At 41.5% G+C, this 22,959-nt stretch overlaps 1 protein-coding gene across 1 annotated transcript; it reads right to left on the bottom strand.

Annotated features, from left to right (window-relative positions):
- Positions 1-10,615: 10,615 nt before the first annotated feature.
- foxa2 (forkhead box A2) lies at positions 10,616-12,521 on the bottom strand (the record flags this gene model as incomplete). Its single annotated transcript, XM_083924911.1, has 2 exons — positions 10,616-11,788; positions 12,450-12,521. 2 exons carry the CDS (start codon positions 12,519-12,521, stop codon positions 10,616-10,618), a joined length of 1,245 nt encoding a protein of 414 aa, XP_083781037.1.
- Positions 12,522-22,959: the final 10,438 nt, after the last annotated feature.

Raw genomic sequence — 22,959 nt, 5'->3', positions numbered from 1 at the left:
TATAATGACCGCATCTCATTTCTCCCCTCAAGAGCCCTCAGAAGCTTTCTGCCTTTGGCTTGGAAAGAACATCTAGAAATGGGACTCCTCACTTTGAGTTTTCCTGCATCCCAAATCTAACTCTTTTTCATTTTTCCATTGTTAATACAAATGATTCAAACTCTTTAAAATGATAATTCGGTCCACTTGGGCATCGTTATCGCACTCTGTGCTTGACTTGTGCTGCCTCCTCTAAAAGAAGAGAAGAGGGGTCAGCCGTTATCCCCCCTCCCCGGTCTTCACCCTGTCTTTTATTGCAAAGGGAGAGCGATTCAACCCCCTAAACGAGTACACATGCTAAGGTGAACAGAGATACACGCAAGATAACCCGTTCAATTAAACAACACCGTCATGGCAAGCAGAATGTGCACAGATAAATGACCATACAGTATGGTGTACAATGGGAATTAAAAGTATAGGGCAGCTGTGCTCTTATCTGGCCGGGGAAGAAGAAACCAGGCAACAAAGGGAGGCCTAAGACTAAGAGGCTTGATGCATGGGAAAGCCATGGGCCGGCCATTGTGGCTGCCCTTCTGCTGAGCAAATAGTCCAAACTGTTCATTCCCCATCTCCCATTCTCTCGCCGGTACATTGTTTGTGTCCTTGCATTTCATTCTGACTGGGGAAGATTGCTCTCAGGGCCAGTGAGCAAACAGTCCAGAAAAGAGCCAGCTATCTCCTGCCGTTCCCAGGAGAACTAGCATTTTTATTTCAGCTCCAAGCTGTCAAAGGATTGGAGAGTTTATGTCAGGATCCTGAATTAATTGCTTTAAGCCTTAGGGCCGACGCCGGCGTTTTTATCACCAAATGTTGGGTAAAATGTTTCCTAGCAAATTATGCAGCTCCACCCCCCCACCATCGCCCTCTCTCCTAGTCGCCAAACATTTGGTATTGGATACATACAGGATGAGTTTCTGCAACACAAATGATGTGTTTAGTTGTTGTGACAGCACAATGGTGTGAATAGTGATGGGCTATAGCACGGCTGTCAAGGATTTGGTGGAATGAAGGCAAACAGCAAACTTTTGTGTGTGTGTTTTTTTTTTTTCTCTCTCTCTCTCTCTCTCTCTCGCTGCATGACGGTGGGTACACGAGCCAAGCTTGGCAATAAAATGAGTAAGCTTACAGATGCCTCAATAAACCATAGCTGTTCAGACATTTGGTGGGCCGAGCTTTAAAGGCTCCAAACTGTCCTCTGAACTGCCAAACTGATTTCAAAACCGTCTGTCAACCTCATATCCATCCCATGCTACTGCTTACTTAATAACTATACACAGTAGAATACATTTGGATCGGCAAAAATCCTATACCGTATATGCATGCAAACCATATATCCAACCTTATTCCATATAGCAACTACTTCATCATCTTAAACAACCAGCATCAAGACAAAGTTTGCACTTAATTTCCTTGAAGTGAATGCATTAAAATCTTTGTTGTTAATAGTGAACATCACGCAGTTGATACGGTTGAAAACTTTTTGGCTCCTAACACACTTTCCGATCCAGTGCATCAATCCCAAATATCCCATTTATCCTATGCAGAGATTTATTTTTTAGTAAGAAAATTGCTGCAGTTTTTATAAACATCACCATGTTGCCATATCTGGATGTTGTGTTTTCATTTTCTGTTGGCTCCCCACATGAACGCGCCAAAAACAACACACAAGCGGGGCGATCCAACAGTTCCATTCTTCAGAGCCACACACACCAATAACTGAACCTGGAGCCACCATCTGGACTTTGCTTTTCTCCACCCAAATGCTTCTGATGGTGTAGTGCACCATTATATTTGCATCTAAAAACCATTAGAAAAATTTCACCATGCTGCATGATGCTGTGCTATTTGTATAAATAAGCCCTTTAACAAACTACCTGTCACTCACCCATAAGTAGGCGGGTTGTTCCCAAAAAATATGCAACTACTCTTCACATGAAAGGTTTGCATATGAAGGGGAGGTCCATGGGAAATTTGCATAAATACATAAACACAACTGTATGTGACACTATGACCTCGAACGGTTTAACAAGGCTGCGCCCACAGCTAATTTAACTGTATCCAAGCCCCTCACAAATGAATCATGATATATAGGAGATGCCCCTTTCGCCTAACATTATCTGTCTGTTCTGCACTCAAGATAAGGGTATCCAAGCTCTGACCAATAAATCTGCCAGTTGACTCTTTAATCTGAAAGGATATTAAGAGACAAACGCCATGATGTTTCTGTCAGCGTCAAGCAGACGAGGGTTAAATTGTGTGTATCAGGGGACTACTCTGCAGTGGGGAAAACATACAGGCCTCATCCTTCACCATAATCTGCTCAACAGCCATATAGACACCTCCCAGCTTTCCTCAGTCCTTCAGCCGAGCATCCGCCTTTCCATTATAAATAACACAGCCATTTATATGGGATTAAATTGGGGATTAATTTGATTCAAGTCAGGGTATGGGAATTCATTAACCGGCTGACAGTGGCGCTATACATGGGGGGAATTTAATTTGAATCCCCCAAGGGAAGCACTATGAGGCACTGAGACTGTGTTGAAATGGAGGTCTTAAAGACAAGGGGGGATATTGTTCCATACTTTAGATTTGGACACTTGTAAGGTGGCACTTTATTGCTGTTGATGGGTTGTTATCAAGTTGAGAGCTGCAATACTATTACATGGGAGCGTCCTGGAAGGAGGGAGTTTATCTGAAGGGAAGAAGGGCTCAGATATGGCCTTGTGCGTCTGCCCTGATTCAAGAATAGTTCTTGACACTTACATGACCGTGAGGAGGTAAATACAGGTTTTTCACACAGATTTAGCTCCCACTCATACGGTATTATAATGAGCACATTATTTGAATGTCAGTGATTCTCATGAATGTTGAAATGGCATATCTATCGCCGCCATTCCCGACAAGCTATGTGGTGTAAAGCAAAGGCATTAAATTCAACTCGAACGCAGATTACAGAATTCACCCCTGCAGAACACCACTCTTGGCATTCTCTAAATTGGACAAGTCCCATTGTGAGACAGCCTATCACACTGCACATGTCTGCATAGGAGAACATATGCAGGACAAAATATTCCGTAGTTTGTTATTCCGAGGACGGCACTGGGGGCACACGGGCTTGTTTGCCTTTGCTGGGAGAGGAGATTGGATTGGGGGTTTAAATGAATTGCTGGCGCACCACGTTTATAGGTTTCATTAACTTTTAATGAGTTGGGTGTCCTTCGCTATGATTGGCTGGCAAAGCTCTGCCTTCACTTCCTGGAACTGGAGCTGAGGGGGAAGTGAGGAGATATTGCAGCATGTTGGCGCCCATGTTATGGCCATGTGCTGCTGAATGTGCCACACTGGGTAGAAATGGGTCAGAAGAGGGGTTATAATATGGTACTATTCCACTGCAGTAGCCCCAGATATCCATCAGCACTGGCAACGACTCTAAACCCTGGAGTCTCAAGGGGAATAAAGAAACCTTGGCAGATCAATCACAGCAAAGCAGGCATCCCTTTACCACAGCTGACTGACATATCGTTTTATGGTCGCTTTGCCAACAAGGTTTGATCTCAAAGACAGGCATGAGACCCACTGGGAAATGCCTGTGGAATTACCAAAGAGAAGCTTGAAGCATGAGTGCGTGCATACACACAAATGATTCCTGTAGTCAACCCAAGCAATACTTCATATTTGGAGCATCTTTAATCTCCATCCAATATAGTATTTTTCTGCCTGGTTGATCGCACATCTATTATCTTGCATGGAGGGGTGTTTCTGTACGCTTTATGTTTCTCCTTGAGAAGCTAATCCCCTCCTCCAGTGTGTGGCTGAGCCTCACTTCAGCTCTCCCAAGAAACAAAGGCCTTGCCCGTCATCTCCATTTTATCTCCATCACGTTGACATAACACGGAAAGTTCTTCCATCAGATCCATTTACCTTATCTCTATCACCCCTTGATTTGCTGTCGTTCCCTTTAGAAACCTTGATTGGTTTGGTAAGGTGGGGACTGACTTCTCCTCCATTTGCATGATGACAGACCTGTGTTGCAATACTTTTCAAGGATAAACACGGACCATCCATCCACTTCCAGGCATATAAAAGCAGCAGGGTTGTGAGAGGCACCCCGTCCTGACCTGAATGGATTGCCTTTAGGTCAGTGCACGTCCCACCAGCTGCTGCCTCACAGTACTCAATGGGCATTGTTGGTGGATCTCTCTCTCTCTCTCTCTCTCTCTCTCTCTCTCTCTCTCTCTCTCTCTCTCTCTCTCTCTCTCTCTCTCTCTCTCTCTCTCTCTCTTCTCTCTCTCTCTCTCTCTTTCTCTCTCTCTCAGGACATGAAGGAGTCCTACACTGGAATGTCACATAGTACTGTCAGAAGAGTGCGGACACATCACAGTCCGCGGTTGCATTCTCACCCTGTCCATCCTCTCTCTTAGACACACACACAGACACACACTTCTTTTTTCCATCATAACAGAACCCCAAACTGTCCTCCAGATTTACTAAATAACAGCCACATACTGTATGTCAGTTACGTTGATTGTGAGACTTATGAGAAACAGTTTAAGATTAAAGTGTCATCTTCAATAATGATGAAAAGTGAACGGAAACCGGTGATAAATCAATGTCTTGTGTTAGAAAAAAGGCCAAGGCAGAAAGATTCACATTTTTTGTATAAACAAAAATGTATGGTTTTGGTACACTCCTTTAAAGAACAAACTTCTCCATAAAATCTAATGTTGTAAAACGTGTTAAACATCCTCAGTGCACAACAAATATTGACCAGCAATTAAGATTTTATATTATTGTTTATATTATTATTATACATGCAAATCATATCATACGTAAAATCATGTAAATGCTCATCCAAGCATCACTTTAAAAAAAAAAACTAATTGGATGTAAAGTCCATTACAGGTGAACAGGTCATTTCAAGCTTCTGCCATGGAGCCCTGTATAATTTATATATGTTGATTTGATAAGTTTCAACCATTTCAATATCCATAAAAAATGGAATACCACTTAGGCAGATTAAAGCTAAATAATAAACCTAATCTGTGCATTTGAGGCCTGCTTGAAACCCAAGCTACTTGTTCTTTGTGCACTTTTAGTTTAGTTTCTGCTTTATTTCTGTTGAATCATTTCTTTAGAAATATAAAATCATTACCATGACTGCACACTTGTATGTAGAAGTATGAATATTTTAACCCTCACAACCAAATGTATTTTAGTGTAGAATATAACAACAGCTGTAAGAATGTATTTTGCAGTTTGAGTTACAAACTAGAAACAGCTCCCATTATAATCTGCATTTTGATGTTCCAGTTTGACACAGGCCTAGCACCTCAGGCTTCTTTCAAAACTTGTTAACTTTTTTTCCCATTTGGATCCTAAATTTCTAATGAGATAATAAAAGATAACTAATAATAGCACCATGGTAATAAAACAGTGTTTAACCGTGGCTTAATCTGTTTCCTTATCGTCCATATTTGACAATAATATAATATTTATTATAATTTTTCTGACAATTCGAAATAATAAAAAAGAAATCCAATAACCTAATAATGAACACATTTATTCGGATAAGTGCGGAGAAAATTGGAGACACATACGATCGATGGACGGACGGCGCTGACGCAGCGTCACACCGGGGACAGGCCGCCTGCTGAGAAACCATGGGTGGCTTTGAGTTTTGACTTTGTGTCCCTTTAATATACTGAGGGACGGCAGTTTGCCTTGCTAAGATATGGGATTAGGAGTATTCCTGGTGAAAGAGGAGTTAAGTCGGGCTAGTGTGGACGGTCCCTCCCCTGCAAAAGGCTGAGACAGAATTACAGCTTGTTGGACCGGTGTCCCGCCGTCACCATGGAGACAGATCTACTTGGGTGTTCCAGTCCGCGGGCTGCAGCCTATAGGTGCGGCAGGCGCCCTGCTGTAGGCCTGCAACATCATCTGACTCCATGAAATAGCTCCACAGCAGATTAATAGGCTACACCCCTGATGAGCAAAGCTGCAAGTATCATTGAAGAGTTTAATCCCATTGGAGGATTGATTACCGAACTGTCCTGCACAGACCTGACTGCTCCAGCTGCTGCTCCCCTGATGAGGATTTTCATATAATGTTTCTTACATTGTTATACATGCAATGTCCCCTCTTTCGTGCATAAAACTGTTTAGGAATGGAAGTGCCCTTACCCTGCTGACGCCCATGGGTGGATGCGCATATGGCTTACGGGGTAGCCCACTGAGTCATTCAGTGAAATTAGAGGCCCAAACTCGCCTGCGCATTAAAATGCATCGCTGTAGCGGAGATGTCTCACTTCAGTGCTATCATGACAGAAAAAATAATAAAATATCTTATTGTTAAACCACCTAATATGAACCCAGATTATTCACTGCTTATCTTTTATTCATACATATTTTAGCAGAACTATTTGTATGTCATGTATTAATAGCCCCGTCCATAGCAGACTGCCTGCAAAAGGTGCCTCTGGCCTTAATCGAGAAATGTGCAAAATATGACCACAGGAAATGCAGAGAAATCAGGTAAGCGGAGTAAAAAGGATCAACAGGCTGCACCATCCCTTATGCAGTTGCTATAACAACAGATGTGCTCGACTATGATGGTGCTGCTGTAGAGGTATCCTCCCTGATGGAAAGAAAGTTAGATAGGGAAGGTGCAGCGATGTGGCCTCGGCGCACTTTTGTCCGCCAGTACAGATTGAGGTTGGTTACCTTTGAACCGGCAAAGCTCCAAAAGGCCATTCCCATCTCAGTGTGCGCCAGAGAGGGCTTGACTGGGGTTATCCCGCCTTCAAAGGATCGGAGAGGAGATCCGCGTCCGGATACAATTGTTTAATATTGGCTAATGAACATTTTGGAGAGCTCTCCATCTAGGCTACTTAGGATTTTTAGATGAACGAGTTCTCCTATTAGGGCTTCTTGGATATTTTTTTGTTAAGACGTTATTGCAGAAATATTATGGGACGCTTATTTTCGGAATATATTTTTTAAAGAAGTTATTAATAACTGTTTCATTTTTTTATTGTATGAGTTATTATTAAACATTAAACATTATTAAACAATATTACTACTAATAAAACTAATAACACAATTAGCATTATAATTAATAGTAAGAATAAAAGCAATTATTAATATAATAATCACATCATTATTATTATTATTATTATTATTATTATTATTAATATTATCATGCGATGGGTTCTGTTCAATAAATGATCAATGAGCATCGCTGTTGGAGCTACTTTTAACATTTATAATACACTATAATGTGGATTTTCTGGACAAAGAAATTTGAATTACCTTATTTTAGTAAACGCCTGTAATCTCACACACGACCAGTGTTATGTAGAAGATTTAGTTATAAAATGTACACTGAAAAAAAAGAACATAAATCGATATGTTTACAAGTATAATAAATCAAAGCAGCACAGAAGCAGCGAATAAAATCGGAAGCGGGGTCAGTGCAGCAGCCATATCAGTCAGCCGCGCACTGCAAAGAATATCATACTGAAAAAGTCATTAGATCCACATTAGTCTCATATTTCTCCGAGATCACATTATTTCCTTTGTAAAATCAATATGGATTTCCTAGATTGAAGTCATATTTTTATAGAGACATCTTGTTATATTATTTTGTTTTTAAAGGATCACCGGCACTGAAAACAAGTTGAATTATCTCTTTTTTCACTATTTAAGTATCATTTTAAATCAGACCAAATCGCCTTTTAGTGACAGTTTCTTTTTGTTCGCACTGCAGCAGGATCTCTCTCCATCGCGCAACTCAAAGACACAGAAACTTGAAGCAGCCTCCATCACACAACCTGCAGATCCCCTCAGCTTTGCACCACCCTGTCGTGAAATCCAATACGTCTCCTCTCTCATGAATTTAGGATATCAGCCATCACCACCCCCACCACCCCCCACCACCCAGCACCACCCCCCCACATGCATGTCCGGGAACGGCAACTAAATCACATCTCCCTCCTTGTTAAAAAATAAATAAATAAAGATTTCTTAAAAATATATAGAAAATATGAAAAAGCCTCATACCTGTGCAAAATAACCGGTGCTTGTTGTTGGCAAGCCACACAGGAGCCCATTGTAGAAGCTCGCCTTCTGCCTTCTGCAAAGGGCTCCAGACATCACGGCATTTATTTGAGCTCAAACTCTGTCACTGTTGACTTTAGCACAAAGCAAAGATTTCACTGCCCCGCTAGTTAAAAAAAATGATTATTTTACAGAGATATCGATCAGTGTGCTATAAAAAAATCAGCTTAGCATTATATGTCTAAAATGAATAGAACGAAATTTAATGTCTGTGTAAATTTACAGAGCTGCGGCGTCCTATTCAAAGTTTACACTTGTGCAATTTGGTTTGTGTGTGTGTGTGTGTGTGTGTGTGTGTGTGTGTGTGTGTGTGTGTGTGTGTGTGTGTGTGTGTGTGTGTGTGTGTGTGTGTGTGTGTGTGTGTGTGTGTGTGTGTGTGTGTGTGTGTGTGTGTGTGTGTGTGTGTGTGTGTGTGTGCTTGCTCTTCCTATATGCGGGCATAGCCTCCACTCTATTGTTTACTGGCTTTGTTTATTCGCAGATCACGCTGTTTAAAGTACGATCTGTAAAGAGGGTCTGGAGAATAAACGTACACTTTAGGCCCTACGTGTTCAGAAGGCGAAGGGGTGTCATTTGGTTATAAGGGGAGCTGAAATTTCCCTTTACTCCCCTGGCCTTGGATTTGAGCTCAGCAGAGAAGGGCGTGCAGAAGGGGGGGGTCGATTCATTTGGACAACAACTTGCCTATCTTATCTAACAAGAGGGGAGGGTCCAACTACTTTAAAAATAGGGAGTAGACAATGGACCCCCAGATTGTGGGGAGAGAAGTTAGAGCATTACATTCAGGCTGCTCTGTTCCCAAATCAGCCCCCTTTTCCAGCAACTATTCTCCTGCTCCATGGGGAGGCTGTTTTATGTGACAATGACACTTAATCTTATTCACTGATCTAAACTTTTCTGTGTGTGTGTGTGTGTGTGTGTGTGTGTGTGTGTGTGTGTGTGTGTGTGTGTGTGTGTGTGTGTGTGTGTGTGTGTGTGTGTGTGTGTGTGTGTGTGTGTGTGTGTGTGTGTGTGTGTGTGTGTGATGGGGATCAACCTGGGTGACTGGCAGGCAGACATGCGTTTGAGTAACAGTGCTATATGGGTTTGAATCATAATGTTTCTCATGTGTGGGAATTTAAATGGCTGATTTTATCCATGCATATCATTATTTTATCAACTTTTTTTTATTACTTCTCTTGCAGCAGTTGGATTTCTAAGGGAGATCACAAATACCATGTTAGTGCTTCTTTGGATTTGAATGTATGATTTAAATGTCTACAGAAAACACACATTTTCCTGAGCAGCCCATTTGGAGTAGAATGAGTGTTTTGTTTCTTTATTTTCTTCTTTCTGAAATGTTTCTCTCTTCTCTGTCAGGTCAGTGCAAAAAATATCACAGAGTGGCTGATGTGTTAGATAAACTTTTTTTCTCCATAAATGTCTCACTTTGCCTTTGGGATTAATGACCGTATGTCTGTTTTGTTTACATTTTCTTACTGACAGATTGAGAGCATTGTTCTCGTAGTTGTCCAGCAAAGCTATTAATCCTGCTGAAAAGATGCGCCTTATTGTAAAAGCACATGAATGGATAAGAATATTTTTTAAATAAAATAAATGTTGTGAAAATCATTGTATGCCCTTAAATGGAATTTGTTCATGTTATTATGTAGTGTGATTTAATGGCTAATCCTGGATCTAAGTGAAAAATAAATGCTGACTTTAATTGTATCTTACAAATTAAGTTTTTAACATTAAATATGTATTTAAAGAGAGCAAATTAAAATGTATGTTTTTCTTTAGTGGGATTTTTTTCCCTACAGTTTAAAGAATGTATTTTTTGTTATATTCATTCATATTAATTTAACTTATAAGTGCACATCAATAGGAACACAATGACTGTAATGGTTGCATTTAATGGTGGAGAAGAGACTACTGTTGTTAGATGATTATAATAACAATAATAATATTATTATTAATAATAATAGTAATAATAATAATAATAATAATAGCCTTACGATAATAAGAATAACGGGCAAACACCATCATGTTCAGAAAACAAAACCAATAACACTTTAATATAGATTCTGTTCTTGTCACTACAAGAATACACATATACAAGCCATAAATAGGAATTACACAAATGATTGAAGAAATCCTGCGAGGCATTTAAATTCATTTAGGAATCCAGTTATGCAGATGGAGGCTATTTTACAGCAAGTTCTTGTTGTTTGTCTTTGGGGTCCATTCCTGAAGCCGACTTCCGAACAGATCTCGTCACATTATCATTACTTTTTCATTATTATTATCAACATCCTCTCTCAAAAGAATTAGCCTACTAACAAACTCGACAACTAAAACGGTGGGAAACGTCAAAAATATCTGAAATACATATTGTACACAAACTCTTATATTTTTTTTTACAAATGTACAAATTGAAGGGGGAAGAAAGTCCACACCGGATGGAGGGCTTAAGAGTTTATGAGGAGTTCATGATGGGCCTGGAATAGACGCCTTGGTAGTAAGTCGTGTCAGGTATGGATGAATCCAGACCGGCTTTCCCCGCCATGGAGCCCATGGAAAGAGCCCCGGCCATGGGGGAGCCGTAGCCGGAGTAATGCATCACCTGCTCGTAAGTCTTTAGGTCCATTTTGTGATGCTGCTGTTCCGATGACATGAGGTTATTTATGGAGAAGGGGTGGTTGAAGGAGTAGTGGTGCTCCGGCTTCAGGTGCGCTTCGTGCGCGAGGACCGAGTGATGCTGAGCCATGAGGTGCTGCCCCTGCGACACCGGGGAGGCGGCGGCGTGCTCCGGGCTCAGGCCCTGGCTCGTCTTCATGTCCGACAGCGACCTTTTGTGTTCGCTGGAGGAGGAGTTGGAGTGCGGGGAGTCGTTGCCGTTGCAGCTCTCTGAGCTGCTGTTGGAGGAGCCGCCGTCTCCTCCTTTGCGGCCGCTGTCCTTCACGTTCGACTTCTTATCGCACTTGAAGCGCTTCTGCCTCCTCAGGTAGCAGCCGTTCTCAAACATGTTCCCGGAGTCCGGATGAAGAGTCCAAAAGGAGCCTTTTCCGGGTTTATCCGGAGACCTGGGCACTTTGAGGAAACAGTCATTGAAAGACAAAGAGTGGCGGATGGAGTTCTGCCAGCGCTGCTGGTTCTGTCGGTAAAAAGGGAAGAGGTCCATTATCCACTGGTAGATCTCGGCCAGTGTGAGCATCTTGCTGGGAGACTGCTGGATGGCCATGGTGATGAGGGAGATGTAGGAATACGGGGGTTTGGCGTGTGTGTAGCTCCTGCGGTAGGTCTTAGGATCTCTGGACCTGTTGATGTTAGACTGTCCGTATATGGGGCTCATGGCGTTCATGTTGGTGTAGGATGTCAGGGCGTTCATAGATGCGGGCTGCGCGGTCATAGGACTCATACTGGGGCTCAGGGCTGCGCTCATGGCCGTCATGCCTGCGCCCATGCCGTTCATGGCTCCGGTGCCCGGTGACATGCCGGTCATGGAGGGACTCATGCCCGTGTTGACGTATGACATGTTCATGGAGTTGGCCGTCATGTTGGCAGTGGTGCCCATGCCGGACATGCTCATGTAGGTATTCATAGAGTTCATTCCCAGGCCCGTGTTCATGTTGCCAACCGAGGTGTAACACTGTCAGTGAGGGAAAGAAGCAATCATCAGTTTCACCTGGCACAACGTTACAGCGAGGAATCAGAGACTGTAAACTGTCATTACTAAACACAGAGGTTCGTTTTAAGCTTCAATAAATCACATCGATAGCATTGAATCAAAATGAGATGGCTGTTATTTGAAATGCGCACTGGCTGAAATTGACATATATGATGTTGTTCCGCGCGAATTAGTTTTAAAATTAAAAATACGGCTGCGTACGTTTAAACACTGGTGTGGAAAGTGAATTAAGTTGAATAGTCCACACAAAAATGCACAATGTGATGAAAATGTTGACGCCTAATATATAAAAAAAAAAATAACGACTGCAACCCCAATATTTGAATTCAATCTCCCCAAAACCAAACAGTTCAGATGTTTGTTGAGTGGAAACATGAGAAAAATAATCTGATTTATAAAGATACGTTTAGATTTATGAAACTATAATCCGAGTGAAAAGTTTACCCCCCTACATGTCAAGCAACTTTGTTAGGATAGTGCGCTGCGTGGAGATGGGGGAGGATTTGGAGGCGCCTCAAGTCAATATTTGATCACAAAGTTAATATTATCTCAGGGCTAATATTGAGTTGTATAAAATGGGATTGGCTTTAGACGGAAAAAAATATATATTTAAGGTACCCACCTCGGGCTCTCCGTAGTAGGTGCTCCAGTCGGTGTGTTCGTGTCCTTCCATTTTAACTGCTCCAAGCATCATGGAGGACTTTTACAAAGCGTCTCCCAGCAGGGGAAAAGCCAAAAGTCTCTCTAATAGCAGGTGACTGGGGACCACTGAGTGTATTTGGGTCGTCGGTGTGTCCCTTCGTCAAGGACTGGCGTTGATGTGTGTCTTATGGAGCCAGCCGTGAAATGCGTCTGTCAGTGACTGGAGTTCAAATGACGCTCCGTGCTGCCTGTTAACGCTGTGATATAGCTCTGTGCGCTAGGCAAGCCTCCAATCCCTACTTCTACGCCTTGGGCCCTATTTGAATAATCTCCTCGCACCTAGGCGTGAGACTCCTCAGGCTCCCCCCTCTCCACCCCCAATTGTACACCTGCACTGACTGAAAAGAACAGTTTCTTATGAAAAGCTTCATTATAAACTAATCGCATTGTGTTTTGGCTGAAGCAAAGGAAAAGAGTTATAAAAGGATTTTTTTTTTTGGGGGGGGGGGGGCGCTCTTCTTTGGTGTGTTTTTCATTACGCACATCCTCCACCGTGCTTATTCCACTTCATCTGAGCTGAAATCATAAAGCATTTGTATTGCGTTGCGTTCAAGGAATTTACAGCGTTAACCTAAACTCTTAATTATTTACACTAAAACGTTTAGGAATTAGGTAGAGACTGGTCCATCGGTAGAAATGAATGTATTTTAAATGCAACAGTTATTTAATAACTGCATTACAGTAGGCTATGTTACCAGGGGTGTGCTGCTGCATAATTCTAGACATATCAAACTGTTTGTGGGTTACTCAAATATTGTGCTTTTAAACGCCAGTGTGAACCTGCAGAGAATAATGATCTTACTGATGTGGGCATGCATAGTTGCACGTGTACACAGGAACACAAGAGGGTAACTGACGTGAGCGTCTTTGATATTAGTGAAAATAAAAAAGCCGTTTCATCACTTTGCCCCATCACTTCGTCACAGTCACATTCGAACACAAATCCCTTTACACCTTTGTCACTATTAAAGTGTTTTTTTTAATTATTTCACAATTATTTGCACAAAAATAAGATATTTGATGCTGCTTTACTAATGTGGGTGACTGAATTGCCGTTTCCAATTGTTGTAATTAGTGTTGAATATGCCAGGCATAGCTTCAGAGCGCCCTCTCTCGGTTATTGCCTCCAACTGGCTGTGTGTGTGTGTGTGTGTGTGTGTGTGTGTGTGTGTGTGTGTGTGTGTGTGTGTGTGTGTGTGTGTGTGTGTGTGTGTGTGTGTGTGTGTGCGTGTGTGTGCGTGTGTGTGCGCGGGTGCGTGTGCGTGTGCGTGTGTGTGTGGCGCACATATAGACAACGTCGTTGTTAAAAAAAACAAAACAGCGTTTGAATAAGATGCGAAATAAACGCTGTTTTTGTGGCACCCTTTTCCTAATGAAAGTTCAACCTAATGTTTGTACACCGTCGAAGTATCAGACGGACTAGACCCGAGCTGTTGAGGCCCTTTAATTCTCGCAGCCTGTACAGTATTTGTATGACACAAACATAAAGGTGAGGCTCCAGTCCGGTGCCAGCCACGTGTCAGCAGTGGTACATCTATTTGACTGCATATTTACGCAAGAGCATAACTATCAGTATAGAGAGCCATTAGTAAAGGCGAGTAAACCTGTCGTGTTGACGAGGGACTAACAGAGTCTGCTTAACTTGGAAATGAGATCATGAGAAAAAGCTGTGTGTGTTTGAGGATTGGGGATTTCACTGGAGAGAGCTGGAGGTGGTCAAATCTGGGCTCGACTCACGTTTTCCAAACCTTTTCTATTGATTTATTTTAGAAATAAAAACAACAATGCTGTCAAAATGATGATCCAGTTTAAACAAATAACCAGCTAACATTTATTCATCTATTATTTATGGCCTAAAATATATTCATGGGCAGACATTTCGAGGTGTTGAAAATAAAAAAAGCATGTGGATCTTCATATAAAATATCAGTAAACATACAGACGTGAATAATGCATTTAAGGCCATATTTAAAAGGACATAAATGAAAAATATACATGTAAATAAATAGCATTACTTTCACTCATATGTCTGTTGCAAAACAAACTGTCTACACCTCAGTGTGCACCTATAGCAAGAAGATACCAGATTTGTTTCTGTTACATAAGCATGTGTGGTGTTTTCAGTGTCAAAAACACTTAGGACACTTTTTTCTCAATTGTGTAAGAAACAAAACTCTCCTATTTACTCCACCATCCCAACAAAATCAATAGTGTGTGAAAATGCTTAGTTATTCCAAAATTACAGACGCCAAATCCTCAGTATTCTAATATGGTCCTTGACCTGCATGACATTATGTTCCTGAATGAGACATGTTAACGGTTAATGGTTAATCATCAACCTACCAGTCCTTGCACATGGGTGAAGGTCACATTTTGGATTTAGTCAAAAACAAAAACTTTAACTGGGCCTTGTGCTGCTGCTCTATGAGCCTATTTTGTATATATTCCTTAATTATCCTCTGGTGTAATGTGACTGCTACACTGAGTGTCCCTATACCACAGGTGCAAAGGGGAGTCACACCAAGACAATACTTGTCCTGATTACTTTTTTCAAATGGGGAAAGTTGGGCAATGATTGTAACATCTCTATATTTCTAAAGAGGAGCATCACCCAGAGTCAGCTTGACCAAATATATTATGTAGAGACATTTTAAAAATAAAGATAGCAGAAGTTGGTGTTACAGATTATATATTTTTTCTTAGCTGTGGTTGTAATTACAAATTGCCAATACATTTTGTAATTTAGGCGTCACACACCACCAAACAGCACCAAATGTTCTTAGACTTGCAACAGTGGTGATGGGGCTGAACAGTAGGTTTAATTCTGTATAGTAGCTTGAGACTTCGGTTGGAAGTCAAATAAAGACCGAAATATCACAAATCCATCTTCATTGCATTATAGCAAGATTTAAACTGTATGTGGTTGTTATTGAATGATGAAATATTGTTGCACTTCTGCAACTGATACAAAATGAATGAAATGCAAATGGGTGTCAAATGAACAGCAACACCATTAAAGGACATTAATGGATTTAATTTTTTTAACTGAAATTACAAACCATTACTTTTAAACCTTTTACTTTTAATATACAGAACATTTTTTGGCATGTTTCACAGCAACATCCCCTTATAATTATGTTATGGTCATATTTTGTGTAATCCTTTTTCATTAGGGCTGGGGAAAATATAATATTATGGTAGTGTAAATGTATGGTCAAATACAGACATTAATTGCTTTTTGATCGTCCTCTGTTTTATTTTTCAACTTTGAATTGGCCACCTGCAACACTGTGTGTAATCTTCACATTACAGTTTTTTTTATAGTTCAGCCCATTAATTGGAGCATTGTGATACTAAATGCTAATGCTTGAAGTTGATCATTCTGTTCCCAGCTTACGCTTTCCAGCCCTGAGCATACACTGGAAATTAGAGTTGCATTTACCTTTTTTGTCAGGATGAGTGAAAAAAAAACAACCTGCAATAGCGCACTGCTTTCTTGTAAAGCTGACATGTTCTGACTGAGAAAACATACCCATAGCCAGACGAGCGGTGACCATGTCTCCTCTCTCAGGGCTGGTTTTGCCACTTTGTTGATCCATTAGCCTCGGTGATTATCAGTGTTATATTTCACACATTCAGGTGTCATTCCTTTACCGGTTATGATAAGGGAAAACACTAAATGAGTCAGTTAAAGAAGTGAAAGCACAAACACCTGCATAGGGCCCTAAAATAATATAAAGTCTATTTTTTTTGGTACAGATGCTGTTTCTTGGGGGTTTCTTGGGTGCAGGGGATGGAAACACGGTGCTCCCAGGTCTGTGAGAGGAAGGCGGAACTCTTGGTGCATTCCTTCAAACACCCAGGAGTTGTTGGCAGGAATGTGTTAACTTTAAGTTTCAACTTTCAAAGTGAGGATTTTTTTTCCACTGAAATAGAAAGATTCACTTAAGAATGACCCTTTTTGTGCCTTTGTGTCTGCCCGAGTGCACCAAGTCACACAAAACAGCACAGGGCAAAAGGTTAAGCATGTAATTCATCAAAATAAAATTAATAACGAGGAAAGTCTTCCTCTTAGAAAGTGCTGGAAAAAAAATGTTTGCTGCCAACTTGCCTGTGGTGACAGTAAACATTCCAGAGCCGGGCTGGAGTTTGGACTTGCCATTATCTGCCACAGCTGTGACAACGCCTGTTGGCCGCAGGTTTGTGGCTGGCCACACTGTGTTTACCTGGAAATGAATCTGAAAAGCGGCTGGACTGGGAAGGCACACAACCCAGCTAAATAAAAACTGAGAGTGGTCATTGCAACGGGATGCAGTGTGGGAGGGAGTCCAAAGTTATTGCCCTGGCCCCAGTGGGTCAGGGTGCAAACACAGGCGTAAACGCACTAAGGATATCCTCAAATACGCATCTTTTGATATTGAGAGGAATGCCATTCGATATGTTTTATGTTGACTGTATCCAGGGCACTGCAGATTCAATACTTCTCTCTTGTCATGTTAAAGTACCCTATGTTGACCGCTGCCCTTCATTTATCAAACAAGGTGACAGTTTATCTATTAGACCACAGGAGTAGAGTGAGAACGGTGGGATTCTAAGGGATGCACATATCAGATGACGCTAAAGAATGCATGTGCACCAAATTAGAGTCTTTAAAACAAATTTAGGTAACACTTTGTGATAAGACACCATTTATAGAGGGATTTTGTTGTAACTATTCACTTTATTAATGTCTAGTAAAGCATTTGGTATTTCTTATAGGGCAACCAAAAGCATTGACAAGACTAGCTGTTGGGTTGCAAGGTTGTGAAAACTCTGGCTGGTAAAGACACATCATTCTAGAAAAGGTCTGCAGACAATATGGATAGAAAAAATCTCTTATTAACAACTTGATGGCTAACTTGAAAGTGAGAAACCCATGAATGTGTATTAATGGTTTTCCAACATTTATAATTTCATTATTAGAAAATAGAACCTGCCAAATAGGTTTTTCACAACCTGGCAACCCAAAACATATGTTGTTTGCAATGGCTGTTATTAGATAATATAGGTACAATACGATACGATAAGATATGATTCCATTTATTTTATTATAAGCATTTTATAAAGGACGTCTAATTAGAAAGTTTATAATTATTATTAAAAACATTGATTTGATTTGATCAAAAACTACACACATAAGAAAATTAAAACAGGAGAATGAATGATTTAACACAAAATGAAAAAAACCCTATACGTCACATGGATTGTCTGTATTATCCCCACTGACATAGATGTGCTCACGTCATGGTTCCTTGTAATGTCTTGAACTTTCTAAGCAACGTGGATGGGATGTGTATTAGAGCCAAAAGATTTAATATCACCAAATCAGCACATTGTTATTCATTAGTGGACCAACTGCAGAGTCAATACACATTTAATCACAGACTGAAGGCAATTAAAACAGGAGGGGGGCCAGTGGTGCTATGTTAATTAAAGTGCCAGGCTCCCATGGGAAGCTCTGTGTCTAAATATCACTACAATCAAGCCGATGCCATAATCCGTGATGAGCTATTGCCATTCACACTCGCCATGCCGTCGTGCTGTCAGATCCGTGTCGGCGTGGACAGGAGCGCAAACCTGGCCTTATGATTAAAACAGTGTGTATCAGTAATAGTCTTTCTAATCCTAACTGACTCCAGGGACATGGGCATAACCTTCGAGCATCCTTTCTGTGATAAGTTAAATTAAGCGATTGACTATGTTAATTGAGTTTTGAATTGATGTGTTGTTATGAAATAGAGGTATAATATATATAGACCATTTTGAAGCAGGTTTGTAAATCTGCTGGGCTGCAACCATCCCAGTCAGGCCTCTTGAGAAAACATGCACACACACATCTCAGCTCTACATCTGAGAGAGACTTTTGGTCCATTTCCTTTTTCCATCAGTCAGTCAGTCAGTCAGTGAGTGAGCGAGTGAGGGTCATATCTGCTGCGGTCTTATCTGTATTCCAGGCTGATGGGGAAATTCAAGTTTGGGATTACCTCTGACTACTGACCCGAACCCATCTCAGACAACTGGCAGCCCTGTGCTTTCATTATCCTCATGCTTCAAAGCACCTATACAACAAAATATCACACTCTCTTGAACAGGAACTGGCATATCTAAGAATATCTTGTGTCTGAATGTGTTTCGTATGCATGAGGGTAGAAATTAAAAGCCGATAGTGGAGAATGTATATCTGGTCTGCATTAGACGAGAGCCTGTATCTTGTCCCTTCCACCAGGCAGTTGTCTTCTTCCTGTATGGACTGAAGGCCCATCCATATGCAGATGGCTAATTTGTAGTGTTTACAGAGGAGCAAAGAGGGGGCCGCAACTCATGGAGAGGGCTGAAAAGAGGCTGCCTACGTGTCACCCCAGGAGCCTGGTGGTAAAGCCTGCCCTACTAGAGCAACAACATAAGTGTTCAATCTGTGTTTGCTTACCCGTGGACACCGATGGCTAGTCCTGGCCTGGGGCCCGTAAATTGTGCCTTTTTTACAGGCCCTGACACCTAACAGGCTATTGGGAACAGGGGCCCAATGACACAGCCACTCAACAGATTAGCACCTCATCAGCCTCCTGCAGCTTCGAACAAATACAGTCTCTGCCTCCTTCAAGACACAATAGGGCTGCCACCGCTAAACAGCCCCCGCCAAGAGAGCCCCCACTCTTCTCCAGCCACAAAACTTCCTGGTCTGGTCTTTCTCTAGGCCACAGCTGCATCAAGGGGTCCTTCCCCAGTCCTTGAGCCCACCCCAACCCCAATTGGCAAGATGTGTGTATTTCAGGTGAGCAAATATTGCCACTTGCCTGAGAGTTCAATGGCCAGCCCTTTCGGGGGGGAGAGGGGGTTGCGTATTGCGCCTGCCTGCTTTGCAATAGGGGTACATGTGGCCTCACACAGCAACCGGGTCCATAGGATGGGTCAGGGGAATTCTCCAGGCACAGCGGGAGTCAGCAAATCAAACATACCTATATAGCTCATCTGCATTTTCTCAGACTAGGAAACCATTTCCAGCTTTCATTTCCTCTCTCCAAAGCTTTTACAACAAAAGAACATCTTGGTGTTCCAACCAGCCACCACACACATAGCTTTGGCCATTTATTTCTGCAATACACAGTTTAAAACTCTGACTCTGGCGTCTCTTATCTGGCGTAATTACCTTCACTATCTTCACTGCAAATGGACGCACTAACTTCCATGATTCAGGCTATTAAGTTATAGGTAAACATGCAGGCGAATTGAAAGTTGATCTTGTCAACCACATGTCATGCTTTTGGACACCTTTGTCTCCAATACACACATGCTTAAGGTATAAATGCCCTCTGAAGTTGCATTCATTTGTCTCACAGGTCTTAATGCGGAAAGAACAGATAGGAAAAATATATTGCGGGCATTTGAGATTGTATTACAGATTGGAGATAGAGTGTTTCTTGGGACTTGTGCCCTTCATGGAGGACACAGGGAGCAAAAGTAAAGCAGTTTGGCTACGGTGTGGGTTATAGTCGGTTACAGGCAGAGGGCACTGGACTGATTATACAGGAGCAGAGCCTAAGTATACATACTATAAATGTTTTTGTTACTTAGTGCTGGACACTGACTGTATCTTGAGAAACAGTTCAATACAATTTGTTTTATTTATTCCAGTCACTCTTTACTGACAATGTAAGTTAATAGCATGCTGTATATATGGGATGACAGTTTTAAGTCATCAAAGGAATCACTATATATACTGGTCATGACTGAAAGACAGCATTGTGAGGATTAAAGGCTACCTGCTGAATATCACACAAACAAGTTCCTCACAGCAAAAGAGTACAGGGCCAGCTTAGGTAAAGGCTACAGGCCCATCGCTGCAGCCAGCTGTGTATTGGGTCAGAAGCTGATGTGTCAGTGTCGAGGACCACCTTGATCCCCCCCCCTGGAAGTCAAACAGAAGTGTGGGTAGCCGTGTCCTGGGAGGCCTTCTCTGCCATCACAGTGAAATGGAACTGGCAAAGAAAGCAAACAAGATCTCTCCCCATCTTCCCCCCGCCCGCCCCAAGCCCAGACCAACCTTGTCTGGGTGATGGGTTTTTCTGTTGTTCTGTTTGTTTGCTTGTTTGGTCTGGAGCCCATGGATACCCCACATGGAGTAGAGTGGAGAAGCAGAAGAATGGAGTACGTAGAGGATAGGTAAGGGCAGGGGATGCGTGACACACAGACCTCTCCTTGAAGTGACGAGAGACCAGCCGAGAAGCTACCAGGCAAAGCTGCTCAACAAATATACACAAACTCTAGGATCAGGGCAACGAGGACAGATCGCTGTGTCTGATCCTTCAGCAGATGTTATTTTTGACATGTATCTGACAGCACAGTCTTGATTCATGTAAATTCTATGAGGACATTTAAAACACATCTTATAGGTCATTCTGAAGAAGATTTCCAGGGCTGTATAACTTGTAATGTGTGAACCACTCCCGTGGGAAGCTATTTGCACAGGACATTTCTAAATGTAGAAGACAACAGTGCACATGCCTGATGCTATTTTTAAAAAATGATCTTTATCCATCTTCAGATGAGACCAAATGATTCACCACATACAGTACACTGTTTCCGAGATTTCCCACAAAGACTGACTATTCCATTACAATTTTACTAGATTAACCTATAGAGAGTGACACCCTCTGGCAGGAAAGAGAACTGCTTTTTTAGTGGATACAGACCAACAACAGTGACACATTACATTATAGAAATATGTACACGTATGCAACAAAATAATTCTGACTATTTACTTAACATTTCCCCTATTGCAAGACCTGAATATTTCCTGTCATTATATTCACAGTATTTGAAAGATTCAACAAGCGTATACTTTTTTTTGTTTGTTTGTTTGTTTTTTTTACAAAAAAACGTTTACCACTTTAAAAATGACTCTACTCTACCTCTAAAATAAATCTACTCGTCCTCATTGAAATATACAGAATAAACAATATGCAAATACTTCTCGTACTAAAAGTTTAACTAATGGACACAAGATGTCTTATACTTCACTAAAAGGACTGGACCACAATCTGCTTTCAAATTGGCTGTGATCTCACAAACTCATGCACATCTTAAACTGAAGTCCTCCTCCTGAAAAAATATTTAGAGGAGTTTCTACTTTTTTTGTCCTTCGCAGTTACATACATGAGGGGAGCAGTATATATTATATACCTTTTTTTATGGAATTCCATTGCTTAGCAACAGCCTGGGTCCATGATAACTTCCTGTCAGCTGCTGTCATTCACAATACACTGGAAGAGGAAATGAACTGGGACACATTTAAAACCTTTGTTTACAACTGTTAAATGGTCTATATAATGCAGTCCGATACAAAACACCACACCTCCATGGCAGTGTTAACACACACACACACACACACACACACACACACAGGCTCACAGATGAAAACAATACCAGCATCACTGTCACAGCTGGTAAAAACATAAAGGTAGACTTTATAACAGTTGTATTGGATTGCGTTAGACTATACCGGTATACCTAATAAAGTGGATACTAAGTGTATCTACATAGCGTGTACCTTCTTAAATCAATGTTTTAAGAAAGGCATGGATTACTGAAACGTTTACATATGTAGCCAGACGAGGGAGACATTGCACTTTATTTTTCCAGCAATTTCGCTCTAATCTCTCTCTTCTTTCCACCATAAATCCTTACATTTGACTAACACAAGCTACACTTAAATATGTGGTATGTTACGGGGGGTGAGTGGGTGTAGTTTGGGTTTTCCTTTGTGTGAGGACCAACTCGGTGAACTCTAGCAGTGCTGTTGTATTTACGCCTGTTCAGTCTATAAATGTCTCCCCCCACAGAGGTTAATGGGGTCATCTGGCCTGCAAAGAGGATCCACATCTTGAAAATATTCAGAATAACAGATGCAGGAGAGCAGTATTGAGTTGCATTTAGAAACAAGAGTATCTTCAACCTCTCATCAGTGGCTATTAGATGATAGCGTTGCAATAATGCTAGCCATGATTGCTAACAGTGGTCAGCTAGTATCTACGGTACATGTAGTGAAGATTGGTGAAGGAATCAAGGAAAGCACACTTCAAAGATGTTTGGTAAATTAATGGCAGCTGTCTATTCTCTGTGAGCTGTACCTTCAAACAATAGTCTCATTCTGAAGCACGGCCCAGGAATAAGACATTGTATTCATACTGCTAGAGCGTAAGCATATGTTTGATACTGGAAAGGATTTCATGATAGCGATTTCAAAGTCTTCCACAAACCCCCACTTCACCACCACCCTCTTTAACTATGTCATTACTCCCTTGTGGTGAGCGACTGGCTCGGCAAACTGCTCGGTGTGGTGCAACAATCGCATCCAGCTGCTGAGAATGGGATGTGACATGTGAAACCACTAC

The sequence above is a fragment of the Echiichthys vipera genome (genome assembly GCF_963691815.1).
Source record: "Echiichthys vipera genome assembly, chromosome: 12".
NCBI lineage: Eukaryota > Metazoa > Chordata > Actinopteri > Perciformes > Trachinidae > Echiichthys > Echiichthys vipera.
Note: the sequence above shows the minus strand (reverse complement) of the source record. Positions and strands in the feature narration are given on the sequence as shown.